Here is an 18,083-nt window from a genome sequence, read left to right as displayed (position 1 = left end):
GAGGCAGAAAAAGGTCCTCCTTTCACTCTAGCTGTGGCAGTATTAATCTGAAATCTTAGGGGCAGTACTGCTCCCAAAGCTCAGAAACTGCTCACATTAATACTAATATACCCCGCCCATCTGGCTGGGTTTCCCTAGTCACTCTGGGCAGCTCCCAGCAGAATTTTAAACAGAATAAAACTTCAAACATTAAAACTTCCCTAAACAGGGATGCCTTCAGACGTCAGATAGTTGTTTATTTCCTTGACATCTGATGGGAGGGCATTCCACAGGGCGGGTGCCACCACTGAGAAGGCCCTCTGCCTGGTTCCCTGTAACCTCAGTTCTCGCAGTGAGGGAACTACCAGAAGTCCCTCGGCGCTGGACCTTAGTGTCCAGGCTGGATGATGGGGGTGGAGATGTTCCTTCAAGTACACTGGGCCAAGGCCATTTAGGGCTTTAAAGGTCAGCACCAACACGTTGAATTGTGCTCGGAAACGTACTGGGAGCCAATGTAGGTCTTTTAGGACCAGCATTATGTGGTCTCAGCGGCAACACCCAGTCACCAGTCTAGCTGCCACATTCTGGATTAGTTGCAGTTTCTGGGTCACCTTCAAAGGTAGCCCCACGTAGAGCGCATTGCAGTAATCCAAGCGGGATATACAGTGGTACCTCAGTTTAAGAACAGCCCTGTTGACGAACTATTTGGTATATGAACTCTGCAAAACCGGAAATAGTGTTCCGGTTAACAAACTTTACCTCGGTCTACGAACCGAAGCCGAACGGTAGAAGGGCACCAGCTGTGGGAGGCCTCATTAGGGAAAGCACACCTCGGTTTAAGAACGTCTTAGCTATCTCTTTCCATACTTGCTCCTCTCAGTCCTGCCTATCCTTTTTACTTACTGTGGCCTTTTGTGAGATAGGCTTCTATATTATTTTCTTCCACCATCAGCAGGTAGTTAATTATTTTTATACACTCCAGCTAGTCCTTCTTTCTGTCTTGGCTGTGAGAAGAGGTAGCATTCTGAGTAAATACTTTGCACCCACAATGGTTGCATTTAAGTGCTTAACTACAGAGAATGTAGTTAACTACAAAGAGTGTAGTGTTGTGTTCTGAAACCATCGAAGCATGGCACTCACTCCTTTCAAAGGAAACTGTCCATTAACTAGGTTGAAAGATATGTGTATAGATATATACCACAATCCTGAAGATGCACATTGTTACTCTACACAAAAGGCTTGTGCCAGTCAGCATAATTATTGTCGAATTATTGTGTTGCCATCTCCAACGCAGTTATAAATGGTTAATCCAGCATGTCAGGAATGTAGATTTGTACAAAGCTGAATCCATGGTAGATGAAATGCCCATAAGATGGTCTGCATGAACTCATGTTTCCCCCATTCCTTCTTTGCCACCTAAGCCATTTCCCAGCCACATAGTCTTGTCTTTTATGTGGCAATGCTGCTGTACTGAAGGTTGAAGGGGAAACCAGCAGCAGCCCACAATTTTTAGTGTTCCTCTGGTGCAGCAGCCCTTGTGCTACTTTTCTAATGCAGTGGCTCATAGAATTAGGTCATTAGTCACCTGGGACAGCTAAGGCACCCAGATTTTTGAATGTATTAGCTAGTGACAGTATAGTGAAGTATTTTTATACCAAGACTGTGTTCTCTGAAGCCCACTTTTGCATTTTTCTGTCTTTTCAGACTTCAGGTCTCCTGAAAGAGAGCATTCCTAAAGCACCACCATTTCTGAGAGCTGCACTTGTATTGACTGAAGAGCTGCAGTGACTTAGTAAGGCATGCCGTGCTACAACTCATGATGTTTTGCAAAAAGAAGTAATCAAAATCTTACATCTTAAAGTGGAAAAACAGCAGACATTTTGCTACACAGTAACAATGGCCACCTCAAGACTAGTAGCAAGAACACCTCGTGATATTGCTGGTGTGATGCAGAGACTCCAAGGTAAGCAACTTGACAGAGAACAGCTGAGCTTTCTTATATTAACTTCTTCAGATGTTACTGAAGTCTAGTGGAACACAGTGTGCCTGTGTGTTAGGCTCTTGAAAGCATAAGGCAATACCACAGGGACATTTTGGACAAGTCCTGTTGAGATGTATGGGATATGTGCTGTTGGATTCATTTATGTCCAGAACAAATTACTTTTATTGCCACTTCCTAACAATAAAATGCTTATGATAATAACGTTTCTGGTCCTCTATAGCTAAAGGTATTTAAAAGCATATGAAAATGTATACAGTGGTCTGTTGACCCAGACACTGCTCTCTAATCAGCCACTCCATGCACCTCTTGTGAAACTACCCTTTATCCATCAATTTGCTCATGTACAAGTGGCAATAGCCATCTTTGTATACAGATGGAAAGTAACACTGGGGGGAAAACTGAGATAACTTGGCTCATTTCAGTATGGGCAAAGGCTGGGTTTGGGGTTGAAGTAGCCTTGGTTATTCTAATGGATGACCTTAGCCAGGGAGAGTGTGCTATTTTTGCTGACCTCCTGGTAGCTTTTGATACCACTGGACATGGTACCTTATTGGACTGACTGTGGGTTGGGGGTTGGACGCATTGTATTGTGGTGGCTCTGCTGCTTTCTGTAGGACTGGTTTCAGAATGTGGCATTTGGGGACTGTGGCTTGGCCCCATGGTGGTTCTGCTGTGGAGTCCCACAGGGTTTCATCCTGTCTTCTCTGGTTGCTTTATGTCTGTATGAAGTTGCTGGGAGAAGCCATCAGGGGATTTGGTGTGTGGTGTTATCAATATGCAGACAACGCCAATGTCTGTTTCTCCTTGTCATCTGTATCTGGAGAAGCTGTGCAGGCCCTGGACCAATGTCTGAACATGATGGAATAGATGAGAACCAATAGAATGAAGCTGAATAACAGCAAGATGCTGATCATGTGGGCTGGTGGTTTCCAGATACTGGAATTAGGTACATGACTTGCTCTGAAAAAACAGGTTTGTAGTCTAGGGATACTCCTTGATCTAGGATTGTATTGTTCCTGGAGCACAAATAGCTTTAGCGGCAAGTAGTGCCTCTCTCAAGCTTCAGCTGGTTCACCAACTCTGGCTGCTCCTGGATAGGGACATCTTGGCCACTGTGACCCATACACTGATAACCTTCCATGTTTAATACCATAATGTATGTGGAGGATTGTTCAGAAGCTGTTGCTAGTGAAAAATGCAGCAGCTAGATAGCTGAGAACTTCGGCTCCTCAGAATTATCTTACACCAATACTGAGAGGATTGTACAGACTGCCAATTTGCTACCAAGCCAGATTCAAGGTACTAGTAATAACTTATAAAATTGTAAAAAAAATGTGAGAACTTATATATTTGAAGCATCATCTCCCTCTGTGTCCATCTACCTTTGTGTTAAAAGCAGCAGCTAAAGCTCTCCTAGTTGATCCACATTCAATGGAAATATGGCATGTGGCAACTAAGAAAAGGGCCCTGTGAGGGAATCCAAATTATGGAATGCTCTTTCCCTTGAAGTATAATTGGCAGTAAGGCTGAGTTTCTGGTGCCAACTCCAGATGACTTATTCCAGTAGGGCTTTATGGGGGGGGGGTTTGATATTGTTTTTGCTACTGGTTTCACTGTGGTTTTATCTGCTCCTTTTCATCTGCTTATTTAACTACTGTAGTTGGGACTTGTTTCATTTTAATTTACAGTATTTGATCTACCCCACCCCGGGATCACACTCTAAAAAAGAATCCATTAAAATATTTTTGGTAAATAAAATAGATTGTACATACTGTATGCTAATTAGTTCATAGAAGAGGAAAGGTGACTGTTTTATTCATGAAGAAAAGAGCTATCATTTTTGACAGCAGCATGATGTGCTTAATTGAGATGTCTTCTATTGTTTACTATGTTGCTGCTCATAGTTGTAGTTATTTTAATTATGCAATTGTGTAATTTTAGTGTTTGGTTTTATTGTCTTTTGTATTACTGTTTGGTAAGCGGCTTTGTTTTTAAATAGAATATAAATGTTAGATGATTTAAAGTGAAAAAGTAAATGAAAACCATAGCAAAAAAACCCCCAAATCTTATTCCACCTGAAACCACATTGACCACCACCACGACATTTGCTGCCTGGCCATTCACAGTGGCAGCGGTGGGAAATGATGGTGAGGCAGGCAGAACAAACTGATTGGGCCCAATGCCAATGCTCAGACTCGCCTCACTTTCAAGAATGCCCCATTTCAGGGCTGTGCCAGGTTCTGCTTGTGGGGATATACCTGTGGGAGATTTGCTGAGCTGGCAGAAGTAAGTGGAAGGACACCAAACCCCCCCCCCCAGCCTGCTTTAAAGCAGATTTGGATTGCAGTTGAATTCAACTAAACCAACTAAATCAGATTCCAGTCATTGGGACGGGGGGGGGGATAATCTCATGTCTCTGGTTATAGGGTGGAACACATGGAAAATACTCTGTTCAATTGTGCTAAGGCAGTTCCATCAGCACAAGGATTTGCACAGTGGAACCTTCTCCCTCTCTGCTCCCTCCACATGCCCCCTAAATCTGTTCTGGGAGTTTCCCCAACCCTCTGGTACAGATTTGGGAAGGTGCCAGGCCATGTGGGCAGAAGAGAGGAGAGAAGTCCCGTTGCAGAAGCTGAATATTTTTGTGTTGAGAGAACATATTAGTAGAATACTACCCAAAGCTAATGTAGGGTATAATAAATATAGATATCTCATCTAGCAATGGGCCCAAAGCTTGAAAAGCTAGCTCAAAACTGGCCAGTTGGCTACATTGGCTTAAGATCAGGCAATTAATATATGTGCATTTGCATCTAAGGCTCAGTTAGAGCTTGCTTGTCATTGGAACAATACTGCATACAGCTTGTCTTGCTTCCAGCCCCACTATCACTTGGAGCTCTCCGTGGTACTAACCACTTCCCTGCTTTTATTATCTTAAACCTGACCTCTGCTTTTTTTCTCACCACATTTCTTGAACTTTCCCCTTGCTGGTCATCAGGTAACCTTTTACTGCACCTAACAGTGTTTATCAGAACCTGAGTTGTGTTAGCTGAGTTGCCTTTCTGAATTTTTATGTGGGTCCTCAATATGGACTTATCAGCATTTTACATCCCTAGAATTATGGCTCCATTGTGCTCCACTTGGATAGACCTCTTATCCCATCAGTAACTTTTGCTTGAAGCATTACATGAGTGCATTTTCAGTTTTCATCATTATTTTGGAAATTTCTCAAGCTGCTGATGACTCATTTATATAACTGATGATGCTTGAGAAGAAGGGAGGGTGGGGAAGGCAATAAACTGGCACATGGACGTTTATGTTAGTGCACCCACAGTTTTCTAACCTGTTCACTCGTTATCTTGCTCTAAAATAAAGAGGGTTTCCTTTGTATTGTCAGCATCTAGTTTCTGCTGCAAGATCAAACAGGAGTTAAATAAATATTTCACCTCTGCCGAGCTTGAGCACAGTTCTTTTTTTAGGCTGTGGTCCTGCATTATGGATGAGCAGACAATCTGCAGTGCAGACTCTTTCTGGCCTTTATGAATTAAGAGTTTCAGCTCTAGTAGATGTCAGACATAAGTGATGAGGGAATTATAAATATCCCTGTAGACTTGAAAATGCTATGTCAGGTCTGCACAACTTGTACCCTATAAGCCCAGACACAAGCCACTAATTATGTATCATGACCTGCAATTTTGCCATCCCTGGCAGGACTCTGGATAAAACAGATCTGCCCAACCTACATGGTTGTTTTAACATGCCCATTCTAGTGTTATAATCATATCTGCTTAAATTTGCAAAGTAAATTTAGTTATCTGTACTATTAACTCCTGCTGGTTTCACAGCAAAAAAGATGCTGTCTGTAGATTTGGTACTCTGCTCCATTCATGGTATAGGTCATCTATCAAGACAACCAAAAATGTTTCTTCCCATCTTCAGCTGGTGCAGAATTCAGCGGCCAGGTTGTTCACTGGGGCAAGGCAGTTTGAGCATATTATTCTGATCCTGGCCCAACTGTACTGGCTGCCAATTAGTTTCAGGGCACAATTCAAAGTTCTAGTTTTTACCTATAAAGCCTTAAATGACTCATGGCTGCAATACATCAAGGGTCACTTCTCTCCAGACGAACCTACCCAGACCTTGTGAGCATCATCTGAGGCCCTTCTTCATGTGTCTCCTTCAGAAAAGGTCTAGAGAGTGGGAAGACGAGAACGGGCCTTTTCTGCAGTGGCTCCCATTTGTGGAAAGCTCTCCCTAGAGAGGTTGGCTTAGAATTAAATAGTTGATAGGCTCCTTTAGATTATCTTGTCCACTCCTTTGCACAAGGCAAAACCTATCAATCTCAAAAAATGGAAACATGTTAGTTCATTTTATGTGTCACATTTGCACGTTGTTCTTCCTTAAAGGATCTTGGGGAAGTAGACATAGGTCATCCTATTTAATGTTCACTATAGCCTAGTAATGGCAAGCTATGGGCTGAGACTGCAGTTCTTTAAGAATATAGTTCATGCCTACTTTGTCCCTGAAGCAGCCACCAGCTCAAGAATCACATGGCTCAATATCACATGACCAAAGTTTTCACATTCATTTCAGAACAATCATTGTTTTCCGCGTAATTCCAAAACAGAATGGGTGACTGTCTCAAGTGCCATATAGAGAATTCTCAACAGAACAGAAAGGTAATGGAGAAGAGGTAGAAATGGTGGCAGGATCTTATGTGCACTTTGTCTGATATAGAAAATATTTGTGAATAAGGGCTTAGATGGATTTTGGCGCAACCCAATAGTTTCCATCATTATGACTCCTTCCAGATGTTCTACATCTAGGTTAGGGAAGAATGTACTAAATAAACAACTATATCAGCATTCTTTTTTCTGTTATCAATTTTTCCACCACACACCTGCACCTTGAGAAACAATGAAGCCAAACCTGAGTTATAGGAATCATAGCATAGTAGACAGATTGAGATCATTCATCCCCTAAGAGCAGTTCTTATCTGGGCAGCTAAAGAATACATGATTGTCCCTGCTTGGGCACTGTGAGCCCATTGTTTCAAATAAAGCATTTCAAATCTAAATTTAAGATACTTTTATGCATGGCCCACTTCCCAAAGAAGTGAAAGCTCTAGGGGCGGGGTGTAACTAGGGTCTATTTTCTTTGGAATCAGATCACAGGAGGCTTACTGGTGTTTTGTTACATGCATACACATGCCCTTATACAGGTGGAGCATAGGTGAAGATGCCACTTAACTCAAATAGATGTCCCAAATTCACTCTCCCCATCAGATATTTAAGGGAACCACTTGCAGCACAGATCCTTACAGTGCGCAACTTGGCCTTCTGTGTCCTTGTATTAGTTTCAACTCAGTTTGTCTCTCTACTCCAATTATTCAAACTTCTCTCTTAGCACATTCTGCAGCTGGGAGGAGGAAGGGGGTACAGACAGTTCTCTTCCCAAAAGTCTCTTCTTTCAGAAGACTCCAGCTAGAGGGCATGGCAAGGTAAGGTGCTAGGTGGGTCTGCTAAACCACTAAGACAATCTCTTAGACAGTCCTGCTAGTCATTCTGGTTTGGCTGGTTTCACAGACCCTACCATTAGACTCCACAAGTATCACAGACAGGTGTGGTTGGTGAGAGAGGCAGAACTCCACACTCCTGGCAGCAGAGATGCTGTTGGTTATTGAGTGAAGAAGTGGAGGGACAAGGCAACAGGGAGAGCCATGTGGTGCAGCTGCATGGGTGGGGACACCAAATTGGCTCCACCAATGCGTCCACGTGGTGCCAACTTCCCTGCTGTTTCCCCCCTTTTCCTCCTGGGAAGCAGTAGTGGCTCTGTTGCTTGAAGGCCAGGTGCATAGCAACACCTCTCATCACCAAATGCTCCTGATCACAGGCTTAGAAGGGATGTTGGAGTCATCTAGTTCAACCACCAATCTCATAACAATGTGAAACAATACTTTGTTTCATTTTTTGAGTTTTGAAGAATTAGGCCAGGTTTTTCTTTTTTCAATATCTGCTAGCAGTGCTTAGTACTTCTTACATTTCAATTTGCTTTTAGCTCTGACACACAAGTTTTTAAAAAATATATTCTTTATTTAAAATAAAAAGAATTATAGGACAAAAGAAGGAGAAAGGGGGGACTTACAAGATTGTTATGCTTATCTTAAACTTATCCTAAACAATAAAAAAATAAATAAAAATAGTCCAGTGTCACCTTAGAGACCAACTAAGTGTATACAGTGTATACACAGTGCATACAGTGTATCTGAAGAAGTGTGCATGCACACGAAAGCTTATACCTAGAACAAACTTAGTTGGTCTCTAAGGTACTACTGGACTATTTTTTATTTTTTATTATTTTGAATATGTCAGACCAACTTGGCTACCTGCCTTATCCTAAACAGTGATACAAGTGTTAAAATACTATGACCAAGTTGAATCCAGCTTGGATTTGCTCTTCTGCATGGAGGTGAGAAAAAAGCCATTGTCATGCATTATATAACATACAGCAAACAGATGTCATATGTGTATCATTCCGCCTCGCATGCATTAACATTGTGGTTATTGCCAAGTTGGGGGGAAATTGCATGTTTCATAATATGTAATAATTTTTTAATTTTTTATTTTTACTTTGGTACTTCTACCACTTATGCTCATCCACATTTGTACTTATAGTTCTGATTTACAGAGAGCTGGACCTATCAGTCTTGACTGAGTGCTGCAAAGGTTAGAGGTGCTACTAAAATATAGTAAGAGAGAGAGAGAAGTATTTGCATGTCTTACAATAATAAATAATACCTAGCACGTACTGTGTACAAAACTTTCCATTTTCAAAGTGTTTGTTTTGAAAATTGAAAATTCTGCATAAACTTTTGTAAAACGTGGGTAGGAAATCAAATACTTCAAATTACAAAAAGTTCTAACAAAAGCATATTAGAAAAAATTGATTTGCTAAATATTTCTGTGAAGTATTCCTTCTCTCGAAGAAGGTTTTTGTTGTAGTTGCCTTAAGCATGTACAGTATGTGCTTTCTTTAATAAATGTCATCTATACCTATTGCCTAGGCAAATTAACCAACAGCAATATTTGAAATAAAATCATTAGACAGCTGAGAGGCAAAGCTGATCTGAGCCAAAGCAACCAATAAATGAAAAACTAAATATGCACTGCTGAGTCCATGGAAGTTGGCAACTGAATTCTAATATGTGCATATACATTTTGAACCTTGATTTGCATGTTTCCTCTTTAAAAATCTAGGCCAACGGACATGGGCTTATGTCTTATTTATCCTCTCAACAATTCTTTGTGGCAGATTATATTGAAAGGCAGTTATTTGCACCAAGCCTCTAAAAAAACTTCATGGCTGAATAGATTTCAACTCACCCCTGTGTGTGTGGTGTTTGGGTGGTCCACATACAACTCCATCACTCTTAGAGCTTACCTTGACTAAGATATTGACAGACAGGGAAATGATGTATCTGATGAGATCAGAGGTTGGCACTAAACTTCCATATAAAACTCTGCTTGCCTCGCTTCTGCTACTGAAGATGCTACACCTGAGAAAAGATCATGGAGTAAATTTTAAGATGGAAGTTACTTTAAAAAAACACAGTTGATCTTATTTAGAAGTTGCATACAGTGGAATCTGAGATGACACAATGAAAAGCAGAACGGAACTCAGAAAACTGGACTGTAATTGAATAAAGAGCATTGGAAGTAACACTTGTAAGTGTAACCTGTTATTCAGGAAAGAGTTGAAAAGGAGCAAATATGAATCATTTCTCACTGAGTAATTGAAAATGACTCTTGGAATGGAATTCTAAGACAAATCAAGATGGATAGACCATCACAAACCTCACAAAAGTAAACCAGAATAGTGTAACAGTGAAATTTCTGTACTTAAGAGAACAAAGAAGAGATTTTAAGGAATAATATTAGGAGACTTGTATGAAGGCGGGAAGGTTTTCTGTGCATCAAGATTTTATCTTAAGAAGCTGCTTATAGAATCCGCAGGAGGTTGTACTTTTAAAATATTGTCGTGAAGGAGGATCAGACACAATTTCTGATGTTAATTAAAATGGGACTCAGAATCAGAGCAAATTATGATGGGATTAATAAGAATGAAGAAACTCCTGTTGCTGTAAAAGAAGCACATAATTGACTACAAGTCGCAAGTAGCATGATCTAAATCTGGGCAAACAAAAACCATATCAGCCACAAGCTTTATTCAGATTTAATATCCAAACCATAACCTGGCCATTGTGAATGAGTTCTGTACATGTGTGCTCCACACATTGTTCTCTCTTTACCTCCTATTACCATATACTTTGATTACTTCACTTTGTTCCTGATTTGCTAAATCATGGTTGGCCTTCATTACCAGAAATGTTTTTGCAACCATATTTTTATTGATTCCAGTGTCATGGCAAACTGATTTGTTTGAAGCAGGAAGTCAGGATGGAAATTAGAACATCACCCTTTCTTCCTCTTACAAACCATTTTTGTTATTTTATATTAATGAATATTTGAATTTCTCCAACAACAGTCACAGCTTTGTAAGACAGTGGTGGGAAACATTTCTAATTGTCAGCTTTTAAACATATGCAGCTGCAACCTACTATATATTTTGAACTTTTCTCTAAAATTCTGTTGAATGCTGTACAGTATCTAGATATTAGCTAACAACTTAAATTTAAAAATGCATACAATTTGCAAGAGAACCTGCATGAAATTACCTGAGCGAAAGTGGCTAATTCTGATGTCACACTGTGTAAATCAAGAATGCCATACCTTTGGAACTGTAAGACATACAAGACCAGAGAAAAAAGGCAATTGGAAAACCCATGCAGAGTAAGAGGTTTATACTGCCAAAATCAATTCATCACAGAGTTTCCTTGGGGTTGATTTCACACCATGAGTAACTTGTGGCAAAGGCGTAAGCTATAAAATGAACAGTAAGTTGTCAGAACAGAAACGTATCCTCGGAAGACTATGAAAATAATTGTTATAATAATCTCATTGCCAGGTGCTTCGAAGTGTCCAAGCAGAACTCCCATGTTTAAAAATGGATCTAGAGTAGAGGTCTCCAAAGCTCTGCTTGCATTACATCAGAAAGAATTCTTTAAAATTGGAAACATTTGTACTTTTCCAAGGCAATAACCCAGGGGGGCTTGGAAAAATTCCCCCACCAACCTCCACCATCCCCAGACACTCCTCTTGCCAACCCCAAATCACACCCTTTCTTCCTTTCACTTATTTGTGAGCAGCAGTGGAAGCGGCAAAAGTGATGTGAAGGGAGAGGAGACAAGGTCTTTGTGGCTCTGCCACACCAGGGGATCATGGGAGAAGTACTTCTCATGAAGGCTGCTGAAGAGAGCATCACAGTGCATTGCAGAGCAATAGATTAAGAAGGGAAGAGATAATCTGCTTCCTCCTTCTGTCCTACATGCCTCTGCTGTTGCTCCCACTGCTGCCATTTATTAGATAAGTTAGGGGAAATGAAGTATGTGAGGAGGCTGGCAATTCAGGGCATTTTGGAACAGCAAGGGTGGGCAAGGGGGAAGCTGGAAATTCTTCTCCAACTCATATTTTGATCCAATTTGAAAATGGCTTCTAAGAGGTGCTTTAGTTCATATCTGAGTTTGGCTCAGAATGACTTTGCTGGCATCTCTAATTTAGAAGATGGATCCAAAGCTATAGACCAGTGTTTCCCAACCTTGTGCCTCCAGCTGTTTTTGGACTACAATTCCCATCATCCCTTGCCACTGGTCTTGCTAGTCAGGGATGATGGGAGTTGTAGTTCAAAAACAGCTGGCGGCACAAGGTTGGGAAACACTGCTATAGACCACATGAACAATGCTGTCCCCCTTTAGAATACCTACTTCCACTCCTATTTTCTAAATAAGCAGCACAAGGTTTATGGGATGGGGAATGTTTGTAGCAATGAGACTCTTGATGCTTCAGCCAACATTTTGGGAACATCAGCAAACAATGGACATCTCTCCAATGTTGGACCTGGAGTCATAAACATAGCTGCTGCTGTGTTAAGAAGTTTTCACTGCTAATTACACTTTATAGAGAAGGCAGAGCAATCTAAACTGTAGGAAGCCAGCATCATTTATACTGGTGTAACTTACGCCTATTCTAAACTCCATTCAGGAGTGGGTTACTGCCAGCTGAACCAGCCCAAGCCTGGCAGAGCAAGAATAAGACTTTAAAATTGTTTTTGACTTATATCACCCATTTTACCAATGTATGATGGGTTACTAGATCATATGACAGAGTTTGGAATAGAGGCCCACTCCTTCTTGAGGAGTTACCCCAGCCTTTGTTCATCCCAGTGGATCTTGGGTTTGGAATGCACCTTTAGTTTCCTTTCACTGAATAAACTTTCTAGCTGATTACTGTTGGAATTCAGGCTCGGTCAGAGGTATGTGCCTATCTGCAGGCACCGGCTGAATTCCTTTGACCTCCCTCCGGCGACTCCCGGCAGGAATGCACATGAGGTCCGTTCCGGCGATTTTCCTCAGGCTGTGAGAAAAACACACCAACTGCTTCTCCTCCTTCTCCTCCTCCCTGCATATCCCCAGGGAGGGGAATCAGACACAGACAGAAATGTAACTACATGCTTTTATTCCTGTCTATAGCAGTCATACAGTAAAAGATGTCTGCTCTCTTCAACAAACAGAGGGAAACTCCAAACTCCAAACTCCACCCATGTACATCCTGTACAGGTCATATGACACACACTGAGCTCATATCCTGTGCTCAATAAGGATGGACTGCCCCTTTGTTTCCATGGCAGCAGTCACACACATCCTGTCTGGCTTTGCAGCCACTAGCAGCTGTCTGAGCTGTTAGAGCCTTTGCTTGCTGCAGCATTGCTGCTTTAGAATAACAATTACAACCTCACCACCCCCTTTACTGTTAAACAACATAAGGCTTCCAGTAGTAAACCATTTTTCTTCATTCTGTTGGTGTTCAGTTGTGCAAATGTCATAACAACAATTGCCATCATCGTCATTCTGCAATTTGGAAAAGGCTGCAATCCTAATTACAATTTCCAGGAAGTAAGAACTTCAGCCACGGGGTAAGAAGACAGTGCCTTACAGATTGTGAACTGGTTTGAAGACATGAAAGTATTAACTGGTGCTATTTTGAAAGCACAGAGCTTAGTTCTTTGCACAGTATGATAGCTTGAAGTGCCACCTCTTTCCTCAAAATACTTTTGACGTCCACAGATTATCAGATGCCATGGAGAAGCAGTAGGGAACTGACATTTCCAGTGAGAATTGTGTAAACTTCCAGGGGTATTTCTTTCACCAGTGTCAGAAGCACAATGCTGAGCTGAATGGGACTGTTCATGTATGCTGCGTGGTATTTTTTCTTTAGTTAAAGAACTGCTAGACAGCAGCATTTCATAGCAAGAAGGAGAAAACAGTCTAAATGTTCTGGGGTCTAGCAGAGAATAAAAGAATACTTAGATTTGCATTCTGACATTATTTCACTAACAGGATATTGTATCTCTCTTCCTAGTTGACTCTCTTTAGCCTTCCCAGACATTAAATAACTTAACAGCAGTTCAGAGTTCCTCTAAACAGATGTAGACCATCCGTGGGTCTTGACTTTCATTCTGGTGGTCCACAACATGTCTGTAGATTTGTGGTTCAAGACAAGATGGCACAAGTCAGTCATCACCTCTGTACTATATTTTAAGTGTGTTCTCTTCTTCGCTCTAATTTTAATAGTCTTACAGCAGTTCACCTCTTTAGATGTTAATGTGTGCTACTTTGGTTACTCTATTTGGGAGCCCTCCTGCTCATTCTGCTGAATGGGGCCCTGGAGCTCTGCCTCAAAGTCCTGAACAACACCATTGAGCCCTACAGAGCAGGCTTCAAAATAGTAGCTTTTGAAAAAATCACAGACTTTAGAAGGTTTATTTGTTGACATTTTGTTTACTGATTTTTTGAAGATTTTCAGAGTAAAAAAGCAAAATGTAGTGTACAGATGGAGGACCTGGTGATGGGTCATAGTTCATGATAGAGTACATGTTTTGTATGCAGAAGAACCCTGGTTCAGTCCCTGCCATCTTTGGGAAGCGCTAGAGAAGATCCATGTCTCAGATCACGGACAGCAATAGCTAGCTGGTCAATGGAGCCAATACTGAACTAAAATGACCAATAGTCTGGTCTTATCTAAGATAGCTTTCATAGCTATCTGGAGATAGTGGCCCTCCAGGTGTTGCTGGGCTTCAGCATCTCCAATCAGTAGCAATGCTGTTCAATAGACTAACTGGGGCTGAAGGAATTTGTCCAACAGCTTCTGGAGAGCCAGAGGTTCCCCATCCCTGTTGTAGTGTTTGGTTGACATTTTAATTTTTCACACTAAAATATGAGATAAGCATAGATATTTTGCTGCCAGTTCTGCAGAGATAAACAGTCGTCTTCATCCAAATAATGACGTGGATAATAAAACTCTGAAGCCAGAAAGAGGAAGAGAAAAAAGTTCATAGATGACAAACTTGAGATGGGAAATGCTTAATTTTTAGCAGTTGCATGGGTACCTTTAGTATGTTTATTTTCACAAAATCTCACGTATAAATTGAACTGTAACCAGCATTCGCAAATCACAAAATCTCAGTATAAAGTACGGTGCAGTAGAAAATAATCTACTGCAGATGTGACATTTTATAATTCTGTTGCATACTTGAACATTGTGTGATGCCCAGCTGCTTTCTGAATTTCTCCCTTGCAGTAATTAGGCAGACTTGAAGTGGCTGGCTGCCACTAGAGCCAGCTATAAGCAGCTTTGGTGGTTGGTGGGGAGGAGGTTGGTATTGCTTGGTGAAAATATATATTGCATGTTATAAAATAATTCATTTGTGAGTAGACTCACAAATATATCTTGGTACTTGTATCATGCAGGCCAGTGATTACATTCTCTACATTTATCATACCAGTAGACTATCAAAGCTTTGAAGAACACAAGAAATAATTAATGGAAATAAACCGCGATTGCCTTAAACTTTAAAATCTATTTATGTTTTGCAACTCTCACTCAAAATTGATATTTAACTCCAGTAATCAAAGAGAGATATATTATAATCTAACTGCATTCATGTAAATGGTTATGTTCTAGCAAATACATTAAATATTATAGCCACATAGCCACACAAGAGGGAATTCTGTTATCATCCTGGTAAGAAACAAATGTCACTATATTAATGCTGGAATGAATAAACTATATTATGTTATGTATTAACCACTTCAGGTTGTGATAAGCTCATAGCCCACTATACTTACTAGAGCATAAAATTAAAGGAATACTGTATTATTTCATTTTTGAGTGGTAATTATGCCTACTATAAAGTTTGCAAGGGTCTGTAGAGTAATGGAAAAATCAAAATGGTCCTGGCTCTTTTGAATGGATACAGATTATGAAACGTTACTGCCTTTTCCATCAGTAAAAGGCACTAACACACTAAACTGAAAATCCAGAATACATATAATTCCTTTCTGTGAATGGGGTAAATTGGGCTGAAGTTCAATAATAAAATGTAGATTGATTTTATCTTTATTAATATGATTTATTACATTTCTGTTCCACCCTTCAGCTGAGAATCACAGGGCAGTTCACAATATAACACAAGAATGCACGACATAGTAACAAACAAAAACAATTACTGTACCCCCCACATTTTTTGGGAAATAATGTGTTGTATCTTTTTAGAAATGTGTGCATCTGCTTTTCTTCAAAATGCAAAGTTCAGGAAAAAAATTATTGTGAGAAAGCTCAACTGTCATGAATATGTTTTCCTGTTGCCATATTCTGCCCTCAAGGAACCAAGGGCAGCGTTAGCTCTAATGGACACATAACAAAATGTTGTAGGGGTTAAAACTGGGGCAGGGACAGACCCCTGATAAGGCCTAGCAGGGTTGGGCTTCCCTGCCTTGGGGTTGTCCCCTCACCTACCTCTCTAGTAATAGGGTATCCCATGAAAGGGATCCATGAAGGAGTTGCTTCTGTCCATATGCCCAGGAGGGGGCCTGGATTTCAGGATCCCCCTATTTCATGTAAATCATAGGAATCCCCGCTGCCAGGCTAACCCTTGATGTCATTTCCAGCAAGTGGGCCAGAAATAAATGATTGCCCATTGCCTATGCCAGACCTCTTCATCTGTAGTCAAAAGTTGTGGCCTGATTTGATCCCATTCAATAGTGTGGCGTCTTTTATTAGGGACTCATCCAAATGTGTGTGTGTGTGTGTCTGTGTGTGTGTGTGTGTGTGTGGAGTGTGCGGAGTGTGCGGTCTGAGTCTGCAAGGACTAGTGGGGGTTGGGCTTCCCTGCCTCACCCTTTTGTTTTGTTTTGTTTTGTTTTGTGAATATTGAGTAATAGCCTAGGGCCATGGCAGTCACATTTAACAAACATGTTGAGTAACAATAAAAGGTGTTCCAGCACTGTGTCTACCCCAATAATTCAGCTGTATACTCTGAACTGCAGCTAAATAAGCCAAGGAGGGACAATCCATCATGACAGCTTTATGTGAGAAGCTTATTGTCTCAAGACCACAAGTAGATTACTATTTTCATGTTCCTTATTTTACAAAATTGCAGGTGGTCTTAGTGGGTCTATAATCCTTCTTTAAAACACAGCCCGTTTCCAGTAGCTTTGAATCCCACACACTGTCTGCACAACAAGGAATGGGTAGAGGCAAGCAGTATGACTGCTGGAGAAAATGATATGAAGCTGAGCTGCTTTCTGCATTAGACACTTCAGGTTTACATTGGCTCCTAGCTCCCTATACTTAACAGAACATAAAATTAAATACTGTAATTTTTCTTCCAGTTTTTCCAGAGATAATTAATTATGCCTGCTATTAAATCTGACTACTCAGCAAGGAAATTTCCAGTAATGGAAAACCTAGAAGGTTTTTGTCTTGGATGTAATAACAGACATATTGTAAATCTGTAAAAGAAAAAAAAAATCACTAAAGTTTAACTAAGTAGTCAGCCAACATTTCCTAAGACTGCATTTTGTTGTACAATTGTTTGTTTCATGTTACAATAAAAGTTATTGTCTGTAAAATATACCACATCCAGGCCAAAAAGGGAAATCTGGAATGACTAAAATATGTAATTTCTATAACAGAATTGCATTGTGCTGAACGAAGTACCAAAATGAAACCTGGGCTAATTTGGGGGAAAGTATGCATTATATGGGACGCGGGTGGCGCTGTGGGTAAAACCTCAGCGCCTAGGACTTGCCGATCAGAAGGTTGGCGGTTCAAATCCTCGCAACGGGGTGAGCTCCCGTTGCTCGGTCCCAGCGCCTGCGAACCTAGCAGTTCGAAAGCACCCCCGGGTGCAAGTAGATAAATAGGGACCGCTTACTAGCAGGAAAGTAAACGGCGTTTCTGTGTGCTGCGCTGGCTCGCCAGATGCAGCTTGTCACGCTGGCCACGTGACCCGGAAGTGTCTTCGGACAGCGCTGGCCCCCGGCCTCTTAATCGAGATGGGCGCGTGACCCCAGAGTCGGACACGACTGGCCTGTACAGGCAGGGGTACCTTTACCTTTACTTTTATGCATTATATATTTCTTTACCTTATGTCTATTAAGGCACTTGGAGTGTTTTACAGTTTATAATAATGGATTACAATCTAAGAAATACAATTTAAAAGAAATGGAGAGGGAAGAGGAAAATAAGCAAAATCAGGTACCGGCTGGAAGTCTCTGAGGAAAGAAGAGGAATGGCAGTTGGTCCCAAGTAGGTAGTTGACTCTGACATAGCCAGAAATAGCTACTCATAATGTACATGAATGTCTTTTTTTTCTAGGTACTAAATGAAGATATACAGTGACTTAGAGCAGAAATTGTATTACTCATGAGGGCCTTCTGCAGAAAGTTAGTTGTGAGAAAGTCGTTTGATATTACATGAAAAAAGAAGAGAGCAGATGCAGGATAGCTCAAATGGAGCTGTCTATTTAATACAGAAGAATAGGCTTTTGTTAAAAACTTCAAGGCTGGAATCCTGCTCTGTGCTCTCAAGTGTCTTTCAGATTGGCTGATTTGCATTTTTATTGCCATGTCGCCGAGTTGCCACCTAGA

The 18,083-nt window shown here is 40.9% G+C and overlaps 1 protein-coding gene across 15 annotated transcripts in view; it reads left to right on the top strand.

The window, feature by feature from the left end:
- The window catches only part of SYNE1 (spectrin repeat containing nuclear envelope protein 1), a 278,820-nt gene that overhangs the window by 9,913 nt on the left and 250,824 nt on the right, over positions 1 to 18,083 (top strand). For all 15 annotated transcript variants that reach the window (XM_081854278.1, XM_081854273.1, XM_081854275.1 and 12 more), the window contains exon 2: positions 1,684 to 1,942. In XM_081854278.1, the coding sequence (XP_081710404.1) occupies positions 1,876 to 1,942 (67 nt within the window). In that variant the 5' untranslated portion in view covers positions 1,684 to 1,875. The remainder of the gene's footprint in view (positions 1 to 1,683; positions 1,943 to 18,083) is intronic.

Source organism: Podarcis erhardii (genome assembly GCF_964252035.2).
Source record: "Podarcis erhardii genome assembly, chromosome: 3".
Taxonomy (NCBI): Eukaryota; Metazoa; Chordata; class Lepidosauria; order Squamata; family Lacertidae; genus Podarcis; species Podarcis erhardii.
This window is presented reverse-complemented; position numbering and strand designations above follow the sequence as displayed.